This window comes from Schistocerca nitens, chromosome 9, assembly GCF_023898315.1.
Source record: "Schistocerca nitens isolate TAMUIC-IGC-003100 chromosome 9, iqSchNite1.1, whole genome shotgun sequence".
In the NCBI taxonomy this organism is placed as follows: Eukaryota; Metazoa; Arthropoda; class Insecta; order Orthoptera; family Acrididae; genus Schistocerca; species Schistocerca nitens.
Window position 1 is genome coordinate 141,412,799 of NC_064622.1, and position 18,858 is coordinate 141,431,656.

At 42.6% G+C, this 18,858-nt stretch overlaps 1 protein-coding gene across 1 annotated transcript in view; it reads right to left on the reverse strand.

The window, feature by feature from the left end:
* Positions 1–743: 743 nt before the first annotated feature.
* The window catches only part of LOC126202969 (UDP-glycosyltransferase UGT5-like), a 135,083-nt gene continuing 116,968 nt past the window's right edge, over positions 744–18,858 (reverse strand). Inside the window, exons 5-6 of the mRNA XM_049937111.1 lie at positions 13,983–14,202; positions 744–2,405 (exon numbers count right to left, since the gene is read on the reverse strand). Of these exons, the coding sequence (XP_049793068.1) occupies positions 2,105–2,405; positions 13,983–14,202 (521 nt within the window). The 3' untranslated portion in view covers positions 744–2,104. The remainder of the gene's footprint in view (positions 2,406–13,982; positions 14,203–18,858) is intronic.

Consider the following 18,858-nt stretch of genomic DNA (forward strand, 5'->3'; position numbering starts at 1 on the left):
TTACGATAACAGAAATTCTTCTACGGAACAGAAGGAGTTGTCGAGGAGAAACTTTTTCAGTTCGTTTTCAAATTTTACTTTGGTCTGTATCAAATGTTTTGTATCACTGGTTAAGTTTCCAAAAATTTTAGTTGCAGCGTTGTGTACCCCTTTTTGTGGTGAAGACAGCTTAGTGTGGAGTAATAAATTTAATTTTCCCTTCTGGTGTCTGCAAGATGATTGTGTTCGTGCACCAATTCTTATGGCATGCTTTTAAGCAACGAAGACTTACTTTCTTAATGATGATTGCACTAGAACATTATTCCATATGATATTATTGATGAAAACATGCAAAATGTATCTACTAACCAATTTCTCTCTTTCCAAGATTTGCAGTCATTCAAAGTGCAACTGTGGCTGAACCAAGTTGTTTTAAGTGTTCCAAAATGCACTTTTTCCTAGTTTAAATTTTCATCAATATTAGCACCTAGGAATTTTGCAGTTTTACCGTATTTCTTCTTCCTTATCACATGTTACTCTTGAGACTGATGTAGTACCCCTAGATGTGCAGAAGTGAATATGTTGTGTCTTTTAAAATTGAGGTCAAGACCATTGGCAAAAAACAAGTCTATGATACTTTTAAGAACATTGTTCGCCATTTATTCTCTTTCCGTAGGGATGCTTGGAATAAACTATGCTGTATTTATATTTTGTGGATTGCCTGAGAATGTGACTCGCACACTATTATGATACAACTGCACACGAAGTGTTTGATCGCTTTATTTCCACACACAGACTCATACTGCAAAATTGAGTACAGAATGCATAAGAGAGCAAAAGTAATAACTAGTTTACACACTGTGGTGTTATACAAAATGATTCACATTTCTCAAGTCTCAAACATTTGCACTTCGTAACATACAATAAATTACAATAATACTCACTCCACTTTGACATTAGCAAACATTCTGACTGCTCGGTACATCTGGTAGTTTTTGTAGCATACTACTTCTCTGAATAGTGCCGTAACGAAATATACTAAACAAGTTGAGTGTTCATGTGTAATAATAATAATTAAAAAACGCTTTCGCAACTTTTGATAGAGGGAGACAAGGGAGAGAAGGTAATATAAGAACTTTGATGCTTGGTCTTTGGAAAGAGGTATGACAACGGACTCAAAAATGTGAACAAGGCACGATAAATAATGTGAGTAAATAACGGGTAAAGAGGAAAAATGGGAACCACACAGGAATACAGCTGCAAACAATATAGAAGAAAGACGGAATGAAATGCTATGTTGCAAGGGTTGTGTAGACTACAATGATGGGGGGAAAGGGGGGGGGGGCACTACGAATTGGTGTCTTCGCTAGCTGTGGAAACTTAACTCGTCCGTCATACTTTATGAAGTGGGGTAATTCACTGGTATATTTATGACCAAAAAATTTTCTTATGTTTACTGTTAGTGTGCACTTTAACTGGTTAGTAAATCTAGAAACTTTAATGGGACACCATTTCGCTGAAGGCGCCGATAGCGAAGTGCTCGGAAAAAGGCGTGTATTCAGTCCTTATCAGTAATCAGGACAAAAAAAAAAAAAAAAAAAAAAAAAAAAAAAAAAAAAAGGTTCAAATGGCTCTGAGCACTATGGGACTTAACATCCATGGTCATCATTCCCCTTGAACTTAGAACTACTTAAACCTAACTAACCTAAGGAAATCACACAACACCAAGTCATCACGAGGTAGAGAAGATCCCTGATCCCGCCGGGAATCGAACCCGGGCGTGGGAAGTGAGAACGCTACCGCACGACCACGAGCTGCGGACCAATCAGGACAAACTTTAGAAAGTGGAAGAGACATCTGACAGGGAGAAGATATGGAAATAAAAGGAGAAATAGCCGAGGAATCCGAAAGAAGAGGAAAGAACGGCATTGGAAACAGCAAAATAGGTCGACCAAGAAAAAATAAGAGACTTTCTTGAACAACAGGCAATGAAAATTAGCGAATGAGACGAGGAGAAGACAAGGTACGCTTAGAAATGAAATGAGAAGACTCAACGATGTAAGAGAATATCACTTTTCAAGGACTGAGAGATCACTTGAGCTTTTGATGGGAAATATGTGAGAAATTAGTCCCTTTTTTTAGAACTTTTTGCCTTCGTCTTTTTTGGGACTGGCTTCCGAAATAACCTCAGGAGATACCTCAGTACCAGAAGCAGTGCTACCAACACACCGACAACAACGAGCACAATGAAGGCGATGACGTCGAGCAGCAGGTACTGGTACCAGGTGAGGTCCAGGGCCGCCGAGCGCAGGTGGGGGGCCCCTTTGTGCCTCAGCACGTACTCTATCCAGTAGGCGGCTTCCTCCTTCAGCGGCCTCGGATTGTCTCTGAATACTCGAGAGCGTTGCTGTGCCGTTTGTCGGTAACTGGAAAGTAAGAATTATTGTGTGAGCTTAGTCAGTGCTAAGGCAGTAACAGGTAGGTTTCTCGTATTCAGAGCTATGTATGAGTGTAGCAATTCTACTGGTTTCTATAGCTACATCGGTAAACTGCAATACAGCGTTGAGACATTGCACTGACTATCAACAGCCACATTCCGTTAAGAATGAACGCGCAAATTGTGATCATGGTTCCTCATCAGCTGTACAATATTTCAGAACAAATGAAAATTTCTGTCAGACTGGAGCTCGAACCCAGATAGCCCGCTTGTCGTGAGTGGTCGCCTTAATCACTTTGGCTGTCCGAGCATGCTTCCAGGAGAGAACAAAATCCCTATTTGTCCTATTATCTGCTCTCCATTGTGCTCGCACTATCTACATCCATACTCCGCAAGCCACCTGACGGTGTGTGGCGGAGGGTACTTTGAGTACCTCTATCGGTTCTCCCTTCTATTCCAGCCTCGTATTGTTCGTGGTAAGAAAGATTGTCGGTATGCCTCTGTGTGGGCTCTAATCTCCCTGATTTTATCCTCATGGTCTCTTCGCGAGATATACGTAGGAGGGAGCAATATACTGCTTGACTCCTCGGTGAAGGTATGTTCTCTGAACTTCAACAAAAGCCCGTACCGAGCTACTGAGCGTCTCTCCTGCAAAGTCTTCCACTGGAGTTTATCTACCATCTCCGTAACGCTTTTGCGATTACTAAATGATCCTGTAAAGAAGCGCGCCGCTCTCCGTTGGATCTTCTCTGTCTCTTCTATCAACCCTATCTGGTACGGATCCCACACTGCTGAGCAGTATTCAAGCAGTGGGCGAACAAGTGTAATGTAACCTACTCAGATTACTAAAGTCATGTGATGGCGATATGCATATACAGGATGTAAATTTTAAGTTGATAATCTTGGGGGACATCTGCTGCTGCTGCTAAAAGTAGTCCACCACCCCAGCCCCCTGGCGTTGGGGCGGGAGGCAACTTTAAAATTTGAAATGGGAACCCTCATTTTTTATTGCAGAACCAGATTCTACATAAACTATGTACATTTTGTCTTAAACATTTCTTTTGATTCGTGTTAGTTGGCACTGTAATTCAAGAAAATCCATGTTCTAATTTTTGCTTGGAAAATGGTCACGGACAAATAAAAAATACTTTTTTACTTCGTAAATGTTGATTCGCTAAAACTAAAACTCTCCCTCTCTCCCCATAGGGCGGTGTTTGAGAGAGAGGAATTAGAGTTTTACAAACAAAACTTATCCGAATCTGCGGAAATAATTAATTTTTGGCTCAACATTTGTAAAACTCTAATCCCACTCTCTCAAACGCCATCCTATGGGGAAACTTCGAGAGTTTTAGTTTTAGCGAATCAAAATTTACGACGTAAATAAGTATTTTTTATTTATCCGTAACCATTTTTCACGCAAAAATGAGAACATGGATTTTCTTGAATTACAGCGCCAACTACCAAGTAACAAAACAAATGTGTAAGAGAAAATGTACGTAGTTTTTATGTAGAATCTGATTCTGCAATAAAAAAATGGGCGTTCCCACTTGAAATTTTAAAGTTCCCTCCCGCCTCAACCCCAGGGGGCTGGGGTGGTGGGCTAATTTTAGCACCAGCTGATGTCCCCGTCGAAAATAATCAACTTTGTATTCTACACATTTTTTCGCGTCAAGCTTGTTTTCCGAGTTATTCTGGTTTGTCAACTTCAAATTTACACCCTGTATACAGATGGCGGTAGTTCCGCTTACGCAGGTTATAAAAGGGTAGTGCATTGGCAGAGCTTGTCGTTTAAGCTTAGGTGACTCACATGAGAAGGTTTCCGATGAGATTATGGCCGCACGAAGGGGCTAACAGACTTTGAACGCGGATCCACAACGTCAAGAGTCTGTCGAGAATACAAAATCTCAGTCATTATCTCTCACCATGGACAACGCAGTGGCCGATGGTCTTCACTTAACGACCGAGAGCAGCGGCGTTTGCGTACAGTTGTTACTGCTAGCAGACAAACAACACTGCGTGAAACAACCGCGAAGTCAATGTGGAACGTACGATGAACCTATCCTCTAGGACAGTGCGGCGAAATTTTGCTTTAATGGGCTATGGCAGCAGACGACCGACGCGAGTGCCTTTGCTAACAGCGCCTCTCCTGGGCTCGTGGACCACGTCGGCTGTACCCTAGACGACTAGGAAACAGTGGCGTAGTCAGCTGAGTCCTGATATCAGCTGAGAGAAGGGCTCGAGTGCGGCCGAGACCCCACGAAGCCACGGATCCAGGTCGTCAACAAGGCACTGTGCAAGCTCCATGATGGTGTGGACCGTGGCCATATGGGATGGACTGGATCTCTGGTACAACTGATCATTGGCTGGGAATAGTTGCGTTCGACCACTTGAAAGCTATTTGCAGCCATTCTCGGACTTCATGTTCCCAAACAACGGTGTAATTATTATGGATGACAATGCGCCATGCAACCGCGCCACAGTTGTTCGCCATTTGCTTGAACATTCCGAACAGTTCGAACGAATGATTTGGCCAACCAGAACACCCGACACGAATCCCATCGAACATTTATGGGACATAATCGAGAGACCAGTTCATGCACAAAATCCTGCAACGACATCACTTTCGCAATTATGGATGTCTACAGAGGCAGCATGACTTCGTATTTCTGCAGGGGACGGACTTCCAACGGCTTGTTGAGCCCGTGACACGTCGAGCTACTTCACTACGCCACGCAAAAGGAGGTCCAACACGATATTGAGAGGTCTCCCCCGGCGTTTGTCCTCTCAGGGCAGTGCGAGCACAAGGGAGAGTAGACACCAGGACAAACGAAGGTTTAAGGGGCTCCGGAAAGGCTCAAAATCATGAAAAGTTCAATTTTTACTTTTTTGCGTTTTCTGAATCTGCAGAATATTACCTTTTAATAGATATATAATTTATTCAATTCCGAAGACTACAACTATTTTTAAATTTTTTTTGAAATGTGTTCTACATGGGCGTGACCCACTGTGGCGTTGTTAAACTGCTGTCAAATGGTGTTATTATTAACGTCCGTGTTCATCAGGTACATTTTAGTGATGTGAGATAAAGTATGTGTTGTGGCTAACCTGTGATGGTTCAATATATATCGCTGGTGTCGATTGTTTCATGTTTATTTACTCTGTCGTTATCTCGAAAATATTCGTAATTAATTCTGTTTCTTGAGTCTCTGTTTTGTTGAAGTATAATAATGAGTAAAAGTAAAGTTATTAGAAATTTTCTGAAGGCTTTTAAGAAAACGAGAAATGTTGGAAAGCCAAAGGTATGTGTTATTACTGTAAACAATAAAGACGATGAAAATCCCCAACATAGCTTGTGTCCCAAAGAAGAAGACAGTTGGTGTAAATATAACAAAGGATTGCTAACTGGTGAAGTGTACACTCATAAGCATAGTCTGCCTCATGCAATAATGGAGGTGATAAAACCTATTTTCAGAGACTTAGCAGTACCTGAACTGTTGAAAAAGTGTATTCACGGAAAAACTCAAAACCCCAATGAAAGTGTAAATAGTGTTATATGGTCGAGAATCCCCAAGACTGTATTTGTTGGAATAGAAACACTTCACTTTGGTGTGTATGATGCTGTTGCGACTTTCAATGATGGCAACATTGTAAGGTGCAAGGTATTTAGAAATATGGGAATGAAGATAGGTTCTAACATGGTACGAGCGATGCTTGCTTTAGACAAGGAACGCCTTCGGGCTGCAGACAGGGCTGTAAAGAGTCTAGAAATATAAGCAAGAGTAAACAGGAGGAGGAACAAGAGGAAGCTGGAGGAGGAGTTTGCAGAGGATGAAGATAATCCATCCTATGGACCTGGAATGCACTAAAAAGTTAATCCAATCTTTGTCGCTCGATTCCCAAAACTTTTATTTTCTCATACTAATTACATGTTTTCTAAGGATCTTCCGAACATATTTGTTTCAAACTTTCAGTAAATGTTACACAGTACCTTCTGCATAATTTAACACAGCCTTTTTCCAAAAAACTGTATATTTTTGAATATATAAATAAAAAATTGCAAAAAAATGTTGTGAATTTTCATTACAATTGAAAAAAAAAATCATCTTTAATAACTGAACTAAAATTTTGTAAAATCCCTGTGTTAAGTTGTAGCCCATATTCCAATAAATAATCTGTAAAAAGTTCAACTTCCTACCTCAAATACTTTGTGAGGAAAGATGTAATTTATAAGCGTTATTTTAACATTGCAAGTATAGGGCGTTCCGGAGCCCCTTAAGTCGGTGCTGGAAAATGGTTCAAATGGCTCTGAGCACTATGGAACTTAACTTCTGAGGACATCAGTCCCCTAGAACTTAGAAATACTTAAACCTAACTAACCTAAGGACATCACACACATCCATGCCCGAGGCAGGATTCGAACCTGCGACCGTAGCGGTCGCGCGGTTCCAGACTGAAGCGCCTAGAACCGCTCGGTCACCCCGGCCGGCTCGGTGCTGGAAGCGTGAGCAGACAGCCGAAGTGGTTAAGGCGACGGGTTGCGACAATCGGGAAATCTGCGTTCGAGTCACGGTGTGGCACAAATTTTCATTTGTTCTGAAATATTCCACAGCTGATGAGGTTCCATAATTTAAATCTGCAAGTCCATTCTCCGATGGGTAAAGATAATCTGCTACGTCCTGGGGAGAACATTGCGACTCTGACAGCTTCGAACATAACCGTCCAACATCAATATACACTAACGCTTAAAAAGAAAGGAAAGGATGTGACAAAATGAAAAGGTAAGAAATCACTGTAAACCGATTTGTTCCTGACGTACACTACAGCACTAATAAAGTTCATTAAGGACAGAAACATTCCCAGTCGAGCTGTTCAACTCTTAAAAAATGCTATATTGTGCACTCGTTAGTAGTTTCAGTGTTAGGTCACCTCAAAGAGAACGTTGATGTTATGTTGATGTACCTAGCATCGACACTGATCAGTAGCGCAAAATAGTCTTTATTCCAGTTCCACAGACCGAGTGGGTATGTTTCCGTCTTTCACTGCCTGTAAATGAGTCGGGAAATTTACTCCCAAACCAGAGTTTTGTTGCCCGAATAGGAAATATCTATCCTCTGTTTCGGATAAGTAAGTGATTCAAGGTTACTATGAAAATCAATGCCTCATGGCTACGTCGTAGTAAATGAAAATTTATATCCCGTTGAAAATTGAAACTGGATAATTCTGGTTTTCACGAGCAATCGCCTTGTTTGTTGTAGTTTCAATCCGAAGAACTCTACCCATTGAAAATCTCCTTATCTCTGCATAAATATTGCAACGTAGGATTCATTTGAATGTGCTTATTATAGTAAGCCTTGGGTCACCCGCTACGTTCTACTGAGCACAAGCGCCATAGAAAACAAACGGAGCTTGACAAGTCGGCCATAGCAGAGCATTGCCTAGAAAACGGACATAAAATACAGTTCGAAAATACAAAAGTGTTGGTTCATGCATCTACATACTGGGACTCCGTTGTAAAGAACGGGGCCGAGATTCGTTTAAACAACAACCATTTCAACAGAGACCAGGGGTACACACTCAGCAGGGCACGGGGGCGGTCGTTGGACATCGAAAGAAGGCAGAGACAGATGCGCGACGTGGGAGCGGCAGTTTCAAACGTGGCGCCTGCCCCTGGCGCCACGTGACGTCACCGGTGCTGCCACGGGCAATAGCTCCGCTACCTGCCCGGGTCGACTTACACGCACGCGCCACAGTAGGTCTATCTGATTGGCTGCTGCTGATGTCATCACGCCTATATAAGCGAGAAACGGTAGAATAATTGACACCATCAAGACAGCCATCGACGCAGCCATCCCCACCAAAACCATCGCCTCCTTCAAACCGCACCTTCCCCCCGAAATACTCAGACTGATCCGAGAAAAAAGAAAACTCTACCGCGAAATCAACAAAGACAGAAACCCCGACCTTAAAACAATCTGGAACAGACTAAACAACGAAATTAAGCGACTCACCTCTGAGCACAGACAAAAACAATGGGACGAAACCTGCTCCAAACTTGACTACAGACAAGGACGCAAATTTTGGAACAAGTTCAAGACACTCACGGGACAAAACACTGACAGGACATTCAAACTAAACGTAGACGACTCCCCCACCACCGACCCCACCCAAGTAGCAGAAGCCTTCAAAACCATCCTAGAAGACACCCACAAATTCCCACAGGACCCCCTATTTATCGAACCATTCCACCACACAGTCACCACAGAACTCCCCCTGCTACTCGTCTCCCCCACCGCCCCCACAGAAGAAGAAATTAAACTGCAGAATGTAATCACCGACAGAGAAATTAAAAAGGCCATCTTCTCAGGCAGAAACTCAGCCCCTGGTGAGAACGGGATTCAGCGTCTTCACCTCCGCAACTGTCCCCTCAACACTATCATCCCCCTCCTGTCCCTCCTTTTCAACTTCTGCCTCTCCCACAACACCATCCCCACAGCGTGGAAATCCGCTAAAGTCGTCATGATCCCCAAACCAGGCAAACCCAAATCAGACCCCAAATCCTATCGCCCCATATCCCTCCTTGACGTCCTCCGCAAGACCTTCGAAAGAATAATTACAGACAGACTCACACACTTTACTGACAAGCTCCAACTCATCCCTCACCTCCAGTCCGGCTTCCGAAAACTCCACTCCACCAATGATCCCCTTCTCCGACTCACATCAGACATAACAAGACACCAGAACCTTGGACAGTGCACGCTCGCTATCTTTCTGGACATCGAGCGAGCATTCGACAAAATCTGGCATGACGGACTTTTATACAAGCTGCTTAAGACAGGCTTCCCACCGCAGACAGTACGACTAATCAAAACCCTATTAAACGACAGACGCTGCCAAATCCACATCAACCAAACCACCTCATCCCCTTTCCGTCCCGAAGCAGGAGTAGCCCAGGGTGGGATTATCTCCCCCCTGCTCTACTCCCTGTACACCATTGACATCCCCACCCCGACAAGAACCACCGAACAACTCCAACTATACGCAGACGACACAGCATACTGGAATTCGGGACCCTCGATAAACACCATCAACAACCAGACAGCGACATACCTGACAAAACTAGAAGACTGGATGCGACAATGGCGCATCAAACCCAACCCCACCAAAACCCAACTTATCCTATTCAAACACCGCAACATACACAAAAAAACAAACCAAAATCCCGACCACATCTCCCTCACGCTGTGGGGCACCCAGCTCCTCCCCTCTTCCAACGCCAAATACCTAGGCGTCCACCTTGACAAGTATCTCAACCTAAGCAACCACATCAAGGAGACCCTGGATAAAGCCCGTCAACGACAACACCTCATACGACGGGTACAAGGCAAATTTACAGGCTGCAATGATAAGACAGCTGTAAATACCTATAAAACCTTCGTCCGTCCACTATTTGAATACGCGGCAGCGCCTCTCGCCTGCATCTCCAAGACCCAAGCAGAAAGAATCTTTCGCACCGAAAGGCGAATACTTCGCAGCATCCTACGACTCCCACCCTCCACACCCAGACAAGAGGTCTTTGAGGAAGCAAAAATCACCCCTGTCCAAACAAGATTAGCCATCCTTAGAGCCCGCTATGGGAAAACCACCCTCACCTCCCGACCTGACCTACACACAATATACACCCACAGACCCAGACACAGAAACAAACCCAAACACAAATACACCTACCCACCAAGAACAATCATAAATAACACCCTCCACACCTTCCCTGACACTATACACCAACACGAACACGCAAGACAATTACACATACAGAACAACGACACTCCTACCCCCCCACACCTCCAGGCGTTGAACCCCGACCGCCCGCCACCATAAACCTTACCGAATCGATAGCAACAAAACGGCACATAAACCTAACTCCACTGTCGCCCTGACTTTTGTACCCTTGTACTTTTGTTTTTATATTTCTATTTTCATCTCTACCACTAGCTCCATCTCTAAATCTCTAATTCTATTTGACTTCTACAGCTTAAAAATTGTAAAAATTGTAATTAGTCTGTAAGATAACAAAACAATTGTAAATTGTCAAACTCTATTTTAGGAAAACAGTAACTAGTATGTAAGTTAGCATTAAGTACAAAATAAATACAGAAAAGAAAAAATGTAATACCCTCATCTCTGGCCCCAATAGAGCAACAAGCTCTCCAGCGGCCCATCCGCCTCCCTTCAGGAGCGGAAATGAATAGTATAAAAAAAAAAAAATAAAAAAAAATAAAAAATAAAAAATAAAAAAAAAATAAAAAAAATAAAAAAAAAAAAAAAAAAGCAGCCCCGGCAGTCAGTGAACTGACGACGGTGGCGGAGGCGGTCATCGAAAGCTCGAGGATTTTATTCGAAAACCGAGAACCTTTTATTCAAACTACGCAAAGACTGTGCATGAAGTAACCTGGCTCTTAACTGCAGACATGGGGTGCTATGGGAGGGGACAATAGTTGTGGTGGAGGGTATGCTCCCAGAGGACACAGCACTGAGTGGAGATGAAAAGCTGTAGACTAAGCATATGCAGAACTTCTAAGCCGCAGCCACAAATACAGCAAACGATTGTATTAATAGTTTATGCCAGTACGACAAATAACTCAGTACTCCCGAAGTACAGAGCCGAATAAGGAATTCAGCACACAAACAACTGAACTGGCCGTTTCTAATGGGCTAACCACACTGCTGAAGAGACCATAGCAAACCTTCGGAAGGAAGGATAGTCTCGCACAGCGCTGAGAACGAGTATTCCTTTCTGTGGGGCATGTTATTTTGTAAGGGTTCTATCCAAGGCGTGTTTATGATGGCTGAAATTCACTCTGAAGATCTGTTTCAGGAAGGCCAGCACCTTCAATGACTGTTCGCTATATGGAGACTGCTCTACTCGCTGTCAACATCTACCTTGAAAGCTAAAAAGAATCTCAATGAATCCATGAAACGTGATGGTCACATAATATATTAGATGCCATTAATTACGCCATCTCTGCTGTTTCCGAGTCGCTTTATGAATGCAGAAATTGCCCTCATGTCTTGAGGCGTAGAGGGAAAGGGATTGCAGTGGAACTATATCCGTGTAAAAAATGGCTCTGAGCACTATGGGACTTAACATCCGTGGTCATCAGTCCCCTAGAACTTAGAACTACTTAAACCTAACTAACCTAAGGACATCACACACATCCATGCCCGAGGCAGGATTCGAACCTGCGACCGTAGCAGTCCCACGGTTCCGGACTGCGCGCCTAGAACCGCGAGACCACCGCGGCTATATCCGTGTATTCCAGCATATCGTACTGTATATTATGGTAACCAAAATGAAACAGTCCCATAAATATCTTCAACATTTCGTAGCCCTGTCATCAACTGTATAAACATTAATTTTAATTTTAATAATCAACAGCCTCAGTTGCATCGTTTACCTAGAATTTACCTAGGTTTCAGTAGGGGTAACCCAACCTTCTTTAGAATAACAGTACCGTCTTTCCATAGTAGACATCGTCAAGCTAAAACTACAAATGCTTACAACGCATGAACGTCCTATTGACTTGATTCTAGACCATTTCAGGTCAAATATAAAATGGTTCAAATGGCTCTGAGCACTATGGGACTTAACATCTATGGTCATCAGTCTCCTAGAACTTAGAACTACTTAAACCTAACTAACCTAAGGACAGCACACAACACCCAGCCATCACGAGGCAGTGAAAATCCCTGACCCCGCCGGGAATCGAACCCGGGAACCCGGGCGTGGGAAGCGAGAACGCTACCGCACGACCACGAGATGCGGGCAGGTCAAATATACTAACCTCGAATAATGACCATCTATTTTATATGGCCCGTATTGCCGTTTGTTACAGATTAGATATAGACTTATTCATAGGTTCAATCATGTCCATTTGTGTGTTAAGTCAATAGGACGTTCATGCGTTGTAACCACAGATAAGCAAATGCTTAACAATTACGCCTTAAAAATTTCTAGACCTAGTCGTAATAATGACGATGTTGGCTTTATATTATCCTTCCCACTCCTAAGTTCTTTTTAGGTGATTAAACTTCGTGCTTTAGCACAAAAATTTTCTAGATAGGCCATACCTTGTAAGCACATGATTTCTTCCTCATAATATGACCAACGAATACTTCATAAATGTTAAGACAGTCAATCTACGTACGTTCTGCACAGGTTAACATATACGCCCTTTTCCTCAGTTATACCTATTATTTCACTTTACTAGTAAATTCAAGGTCAGGAGTTAAGTTCACGCCTTGTCACAACAAGTAACTATCACACAGTTTAAGTGCAGGCGCAAGGTATTGTGTCCGCCTAGGCGGGCCTCATGACGCTACGGTCAGTTCCAGTACAGCACTCGTGGCTGCGGCATCGCGGTCGCGAAGTGGGGCCGAGGCAGTTCCACATAAGTTTTATAGTCTGACGATAATTTATGGATTTGTAGTTTTAGCTTGACGATGTCCACTATGTCCAAACGGTAGTTACTGTTATTCTGAAGAAGGTTGTGTTATACCGACTGAAACCTAGGTAAATTCTAGGTAAACGGTGCAACTGAGGCTGTTAATTATTTAAATTAAGTCCCATAAATGCCGTACAAAAAACCGCACAATATGTTACGGTTGCTGAACATACCGTACTGACGAGGTTTCCTGATGGATAATGGCACACGGCCGGCCATGGTGGCCGTGCGGTTCTAGGCGCTTCAGTCCGGAACCGCGCGACTGCTACGGTCGCAGGTTCGAATCCTGTCTCGGACATGGATGTATGTGATATCCTTAGGTTAGTTAGGTTTAAGTAGTTCAAAGTTCTAGGGGACTGATGACCTCAGATGTTAAGTCCCATAGTGCTCAGAGCGATTTGAACCAATGGCACACATTCTGGATGTCCCGAATCAGACTCATCAGAAAAAAATGAAAAAATGAGGATCGAGATGTCGCCGATATCATTTATTCAGAAATGAACACGCGCATTTTGGTGTGGAAGCTTTCACTCACGCACAGTAGAAAAGTTGTAAGGATGAAGCTGCAGGTTTATTTTTGAAAAATTTCTAAGACTAACCTCTTCAAGTGCCACTTGCAAATCTGAAGAATGAAGGTAGATCCAGATACATCTAAGACTTCTTGAATTTTTTAAAATTTTTGTGAAATTTACAGGTGGACTTCGCAATGCAACACTCAATGGAGTGTAGATCCTCTGCAGCTTATATCTGTCTTGTGTAACATTTCCTAGTGATCAGATTCGTTCCAGACTATAGCTCATGACCATATTATTGTTTATAATACGTTGTTAGTGCAACACTCAAATACTGTTAAGGTCTTTTTTGCACTTGGTCAGACTATATATACTTCCGACATCTGATGTCTTTGGCAATTAAATTCTGTGTTTACGATACGTGATGTCCGTTATGACCCTGAATTATTTAACCACAAAATACTTCACTAAGTAAGCATTTTTATGCTAATCGCAGAAAAATGCAAGCTGAGGATTTAGGATGTGGAATTAAATTGCAAAGAACGACATCCATACCTTGGCACTTCCAAGACTTCTTTTATAGCCCAAGTGAGTGATTCCACGGACACGTTTGAGATTGGTATTTTGATTCCAAGTCCGATCCACTCCACGCGGTTCATGTTGCAGTTCTGGTCTCCAAACACAGGGAATCCTATGAGTGGAACACCGTGGTACAGCGCCTCTTGAATGCTGTTGATGCCGCCATGCGTCATGAACAACCGTACGTTCTTATGTGCTGCAAGACAAGAGCATAGATTAAGTACAAGAATCTAAACGTTACTAAACGAGAGTCGTTAAAAACAATCAGCTGCAGTTTTTTATGTGCTATGACTGCAGAGTAAAATGTGTTTTCGTTTATTGCTGTTTAATAGTGTTGTATTGTACACATGAAAATTTCTCTTAGATTTGATATATATGTCCATAGATACACAGTGAGAAAATCGTCAAGAATGTGGAACATCTCATAACATAGGAACATGTAACACATATTTACAAAAATGGAAACGCTAATGTTCTAACCCTCAGTGAAATGGTTCTTGGGTTGTAGAATAAATGCCTTCCCAAAAGAAGACGAAGTAAATATTCCAGAATTGGAATCCAGAACAGGTGCCAAAATGTGCAACGTAGAAGTAAATATCCTCGTAGTAGTGAAGTAACTTAAATCACTTAATAAAAGAAAGTCTTATGGTCCGCACTGTATACCTATTAGGTTCCTTTTGGAGTATGCTGATGCATTAGCTCCATACTTAACCATATACAACCGTTCGCTCGACAAAAGATCCGTACCCAAAGACTGGAAAGTTGCACAGGTCACACCAAATTCAAGAAAGGTAGCAGGAGTAATCCACTAAATTACAGGCCCATATCGTTAACGTCGATATGCAGCAGGATTTTGGATCACATATTGTGTTCAAACATTATGAATTACCTCGAAGAAAACTGTCTACTGACACACAGTCAACTTGGGTTTAGAAAACATCGTTCGTGTGAAACACAACTAGCTCTTTATTCATATGAACTGTCGAATGCTATTGACAAGGGATTTCAGATCGATTCCGTATTTCTGGATTCCCGGAAGGCTTTTAACACTGTACCAAACAGGCGGCTAGTAGTGAAATTGCGTGCTTATGGAATATCGTCTCAGTTATGTGACTGGATATGTGATTTCCGGTCAGAGAGGTTACAGCTCGTAGTAATTGTCGGAAAGTCATCGAGTAAAACAGAAGTAATTTCTGGCGTTCCCCAGGGTAGTGTTATAGGCCCTTTGCTGTTCCTTATCTATATAAACGATTTGGGAGACAATCTGAGCAGCCGTCTTCGGTTGTTTGCAGATGACGCTGTCGTTTATCGACTAATAAAGTCATCAGTAGGTCAAATTAAATTGCAAAACGATTTAGAAAAGATATATGAATGGTGCGAAAATTGGCAGTTGACCCTAAATAACGGAAACTGTGATGTCATCCACGTGAGTGCTAAAAGGAATTCGTTAAACTTCGGTTACACGATAAATCAGTCTAATCTAAAAGCCGTAAATTCAACTAAATACCTAGGTATTGCAATTACGAACACATTAAATTGGAAGGAACACACAGAAAATGTTGTGGGGAAGGATAACCAAAGACTGCGTTTAATTGGGAGGACACTTAGAAAATGTAACGGATCTACTAAGGAGACTGCCTACACTACGGTTGTCCGTCCTCTTTTAGAATACTGTTGCGCGGTGTGGGATCCTTACCAGATAGGACTGACTGATTACATCGAAAAAGTTCAAAGAAAGGCAGTACGTTTTGTATTATCGCGAAATATGGGAGAGTGTCACAGGAATGATACAGGATTTGTGCTGGACATCATTAAAAGAAAGGCGTTTTTCGTTGCGACGGAATCTTCTCACGAAATTCCAATCACCAAGTTTCTCCTCCGAATGCGAAATATTTTGTTGACACCGACCTACATAGGGAGAAACGATCACCACGATAAAATAAGGGAAATCAGAACTCGTACGGAAAGATATAGGTGTTCGTTCTTTCCGCGCGCTATACGAGATTGGAATAATAGAAAATTGTGAAGGTGGTCCGATAAACCCTCTGCCAGGAACCCTAAATGTGATTTTCGGAGTATCCATGTAGATGTAGAATAAGTAAAATATCTGAAACCTTTCATTTGTTCGATAATACCAAACTTGTAACAGACATGTAGAGGTATACACGCTGAAGTTCGTAAGACTATTCTTAGGCTATTGTGGATAGATACCATGAAACAGAAAGCTGCTTATATCTCTTATTAAAACAGATAGCACTTCTACACTGAAGATTTGGCGGAACACTTACATTATTTCGTACTATTAATAACATATACGTCAACTTGTTCTACCAAGGAATTCATCCTCTGAATAGAACGCCTTTGAAGTCAATAAATCTTCTAAGGTTCTGGTGAACTGAATTGTTCACCAGTCGACCTTTTTATGGCTGTTAACAAGTTACTGAAAATTTGTGTTCCTGAATAATGAATACACCGACCAGTCAAAAGGTTGAAGAACCATCTTTTGCAGAGCGGAAATTCAGGGAGAGAGTGAATGAGTTTCAGGAAAATATCGACAGTGATGTGGAGCCACGCTGATCCCAGTGCCGTAGCCAGCTGCGCTAGATTTACAGTTGAGGGGATCCATGGCACGAGCAGCCTGATCGACCTGGTCCCACAGATTCTCGACTGGGTTTTCATCTGCAGAGTTTGGTGGCAGGGAAGTGCTGTAAAGTCGTCCTGGTGCTTTTAGAACCGGGCCCGTAACACTGCCAGCCATGTGACACATTGCATTCCCTTCTGGTAGATACCATTGTGCCGAAGAAAAAAAAAAGACTACATGAAAGGGTGGACATAGTCCCCAAGAATAGACGCATACTTGTGTAGATCCATTGAGCCTTCCAGAATAACGTGATCACCCAGGGAATTACATGAAAACATTCCCCAGATCATAACGCTCCATCCTCTGACCTGGTCCGCAGCTCGTGGCATTTCGGTAGTGTTCTCGCTTCCCGCGCACGGGGTCCCGGGTTCGATTCCTGGTGGGGTCAGGGATTTTTCCTGCCTCGTGATGACTGGGTGGTGTTGTGTCGTCTTCATCATCATCATCATCATCATCCATGCCCATTACGGTCGGAGGAAGGCAAAGGCAAACCACCTCTGCTAGGACCTTGCCTAGTACAGAAGTGCGGGTCTCTCGCTTCTTCCCCTACGATCCTCGGAGCATGGGACCTCATCATCATCACTTCCGACGATTATTGCAGGGCAGTACACGTCACCGGCCATGGACCATAAAACGAAATTCATCTGAGAAGGCCACCTGTCGCCACTCGATGGACTTCCAGTGCGGTACTGGCATGCAAATTTCAGCCTTCGTCGCCAATGAACAAGTCAGCTTGGATGCATGTACCGTTTGCTGAATGGTCATTGAGGAGACGCTGGTAGGAGCCCTGTGGGTCATCTGAACGGTCAGTTGCTCAACATCTGCACATCTATTCGCCTGTACACGTCTCCGCAGTTGTCGTTCACTCGTGTCATCTATGGTTCATGGTTCACTGCAGCTGCGTCGGCGCTGGTTGTGGATAGTGGCATTTTGCCATGCACGGTGTACTTTAACTACGGTGGCAAGCAAACAGTTTACAGACTTAGCCAATTCGGAAACGCTTCCTCCACTGGTCTGAAAGCCAATGATCATGCACATTTGTACGTCAGATAAATCGGTCCTTTTCCACGTTACGATAACGACTGCACTGTTTTTCGTATCAACCGAGATACTTTTTTTTGTCCTCCATTGCCAGTGCTGCCACCTGTCGTATGTGAGTGGTTGTTGAACGTTGACGTGAACATAGGCAGTGATCATATTAATGTGACTGGACTGCATAAATGGCGTTAAATATTTATGTAAATTATTACTATTTATACTACTGTTTCTATGAACTGAACTGATGGTTTGAGAAAGAGATAAATTATTTATAACACGTTTCATGAAGAAATAAATGTGTATTTGTTGGAGAGGGAGGAGGAGAAGGCGCGGGCAGTTAGCGTACATGCGATTTCATGAAGAACTTTAATGAATTCATTTGTTGTGAAGCTATAGGTACAATTTCGAAAACTATAATTGAAGGGTCAGGGACAGGAAACTAGTGATCACGTTTGTCGATTTTAAAAAGCCTACGATAGTATCCATCGTGAATCTCTACTGTCAATTCTTAAAGAATTTGGTTTATATCAGAAACTTGTCAACCTCGTTGCAGTCACCCTTCGAAATACTAAAGCAAGAGTAAGGTTCAGAAATGAATTCTCTGAACTTTTTGAGATTCATACTGGCCTTCCACAAGGCGATGGATTGTCTCCATAATTGTTCAATTGTGTGCTGGAGGAAATCATGAGTGAATGGAACAAGATATTCCCACCGTATGTTAAGACTGGAGGAAAGATTCGACTTAACTGCTTGCATTTGCAGATGCTGTTAGCAATCAATATTGATGAAGCAAAGGTTCAAGTAGAACAACTAGAACGATTAGCGACAAAGGTCGGATTGCAAATTTCGTTTGATAAAACAGAAATGATGCCCAGCTTCCCAGTTGACACATCCCATATCATACTCTATAATGATCAAAAAATTGAAGTAGTAAAAAAGTTTAAATATCTTGGTGAGATTATTACCTTGAATGTTAATGAAAGAGCGTCAATAGATAGTAAAACATTAAAACTTCAGCGAGCGCATAGAACCACTTGGCCAACCTACAAAAACGGTCTCTCTCAATAAATGCTAAATTTCGACATTACTCCTCCGTCGTTAAACTGGAAGCAACATACGCAAGTTCAAAAATGGTTCAAATGGCTCTGAGCACTATGGGACTCAACTGCTGTG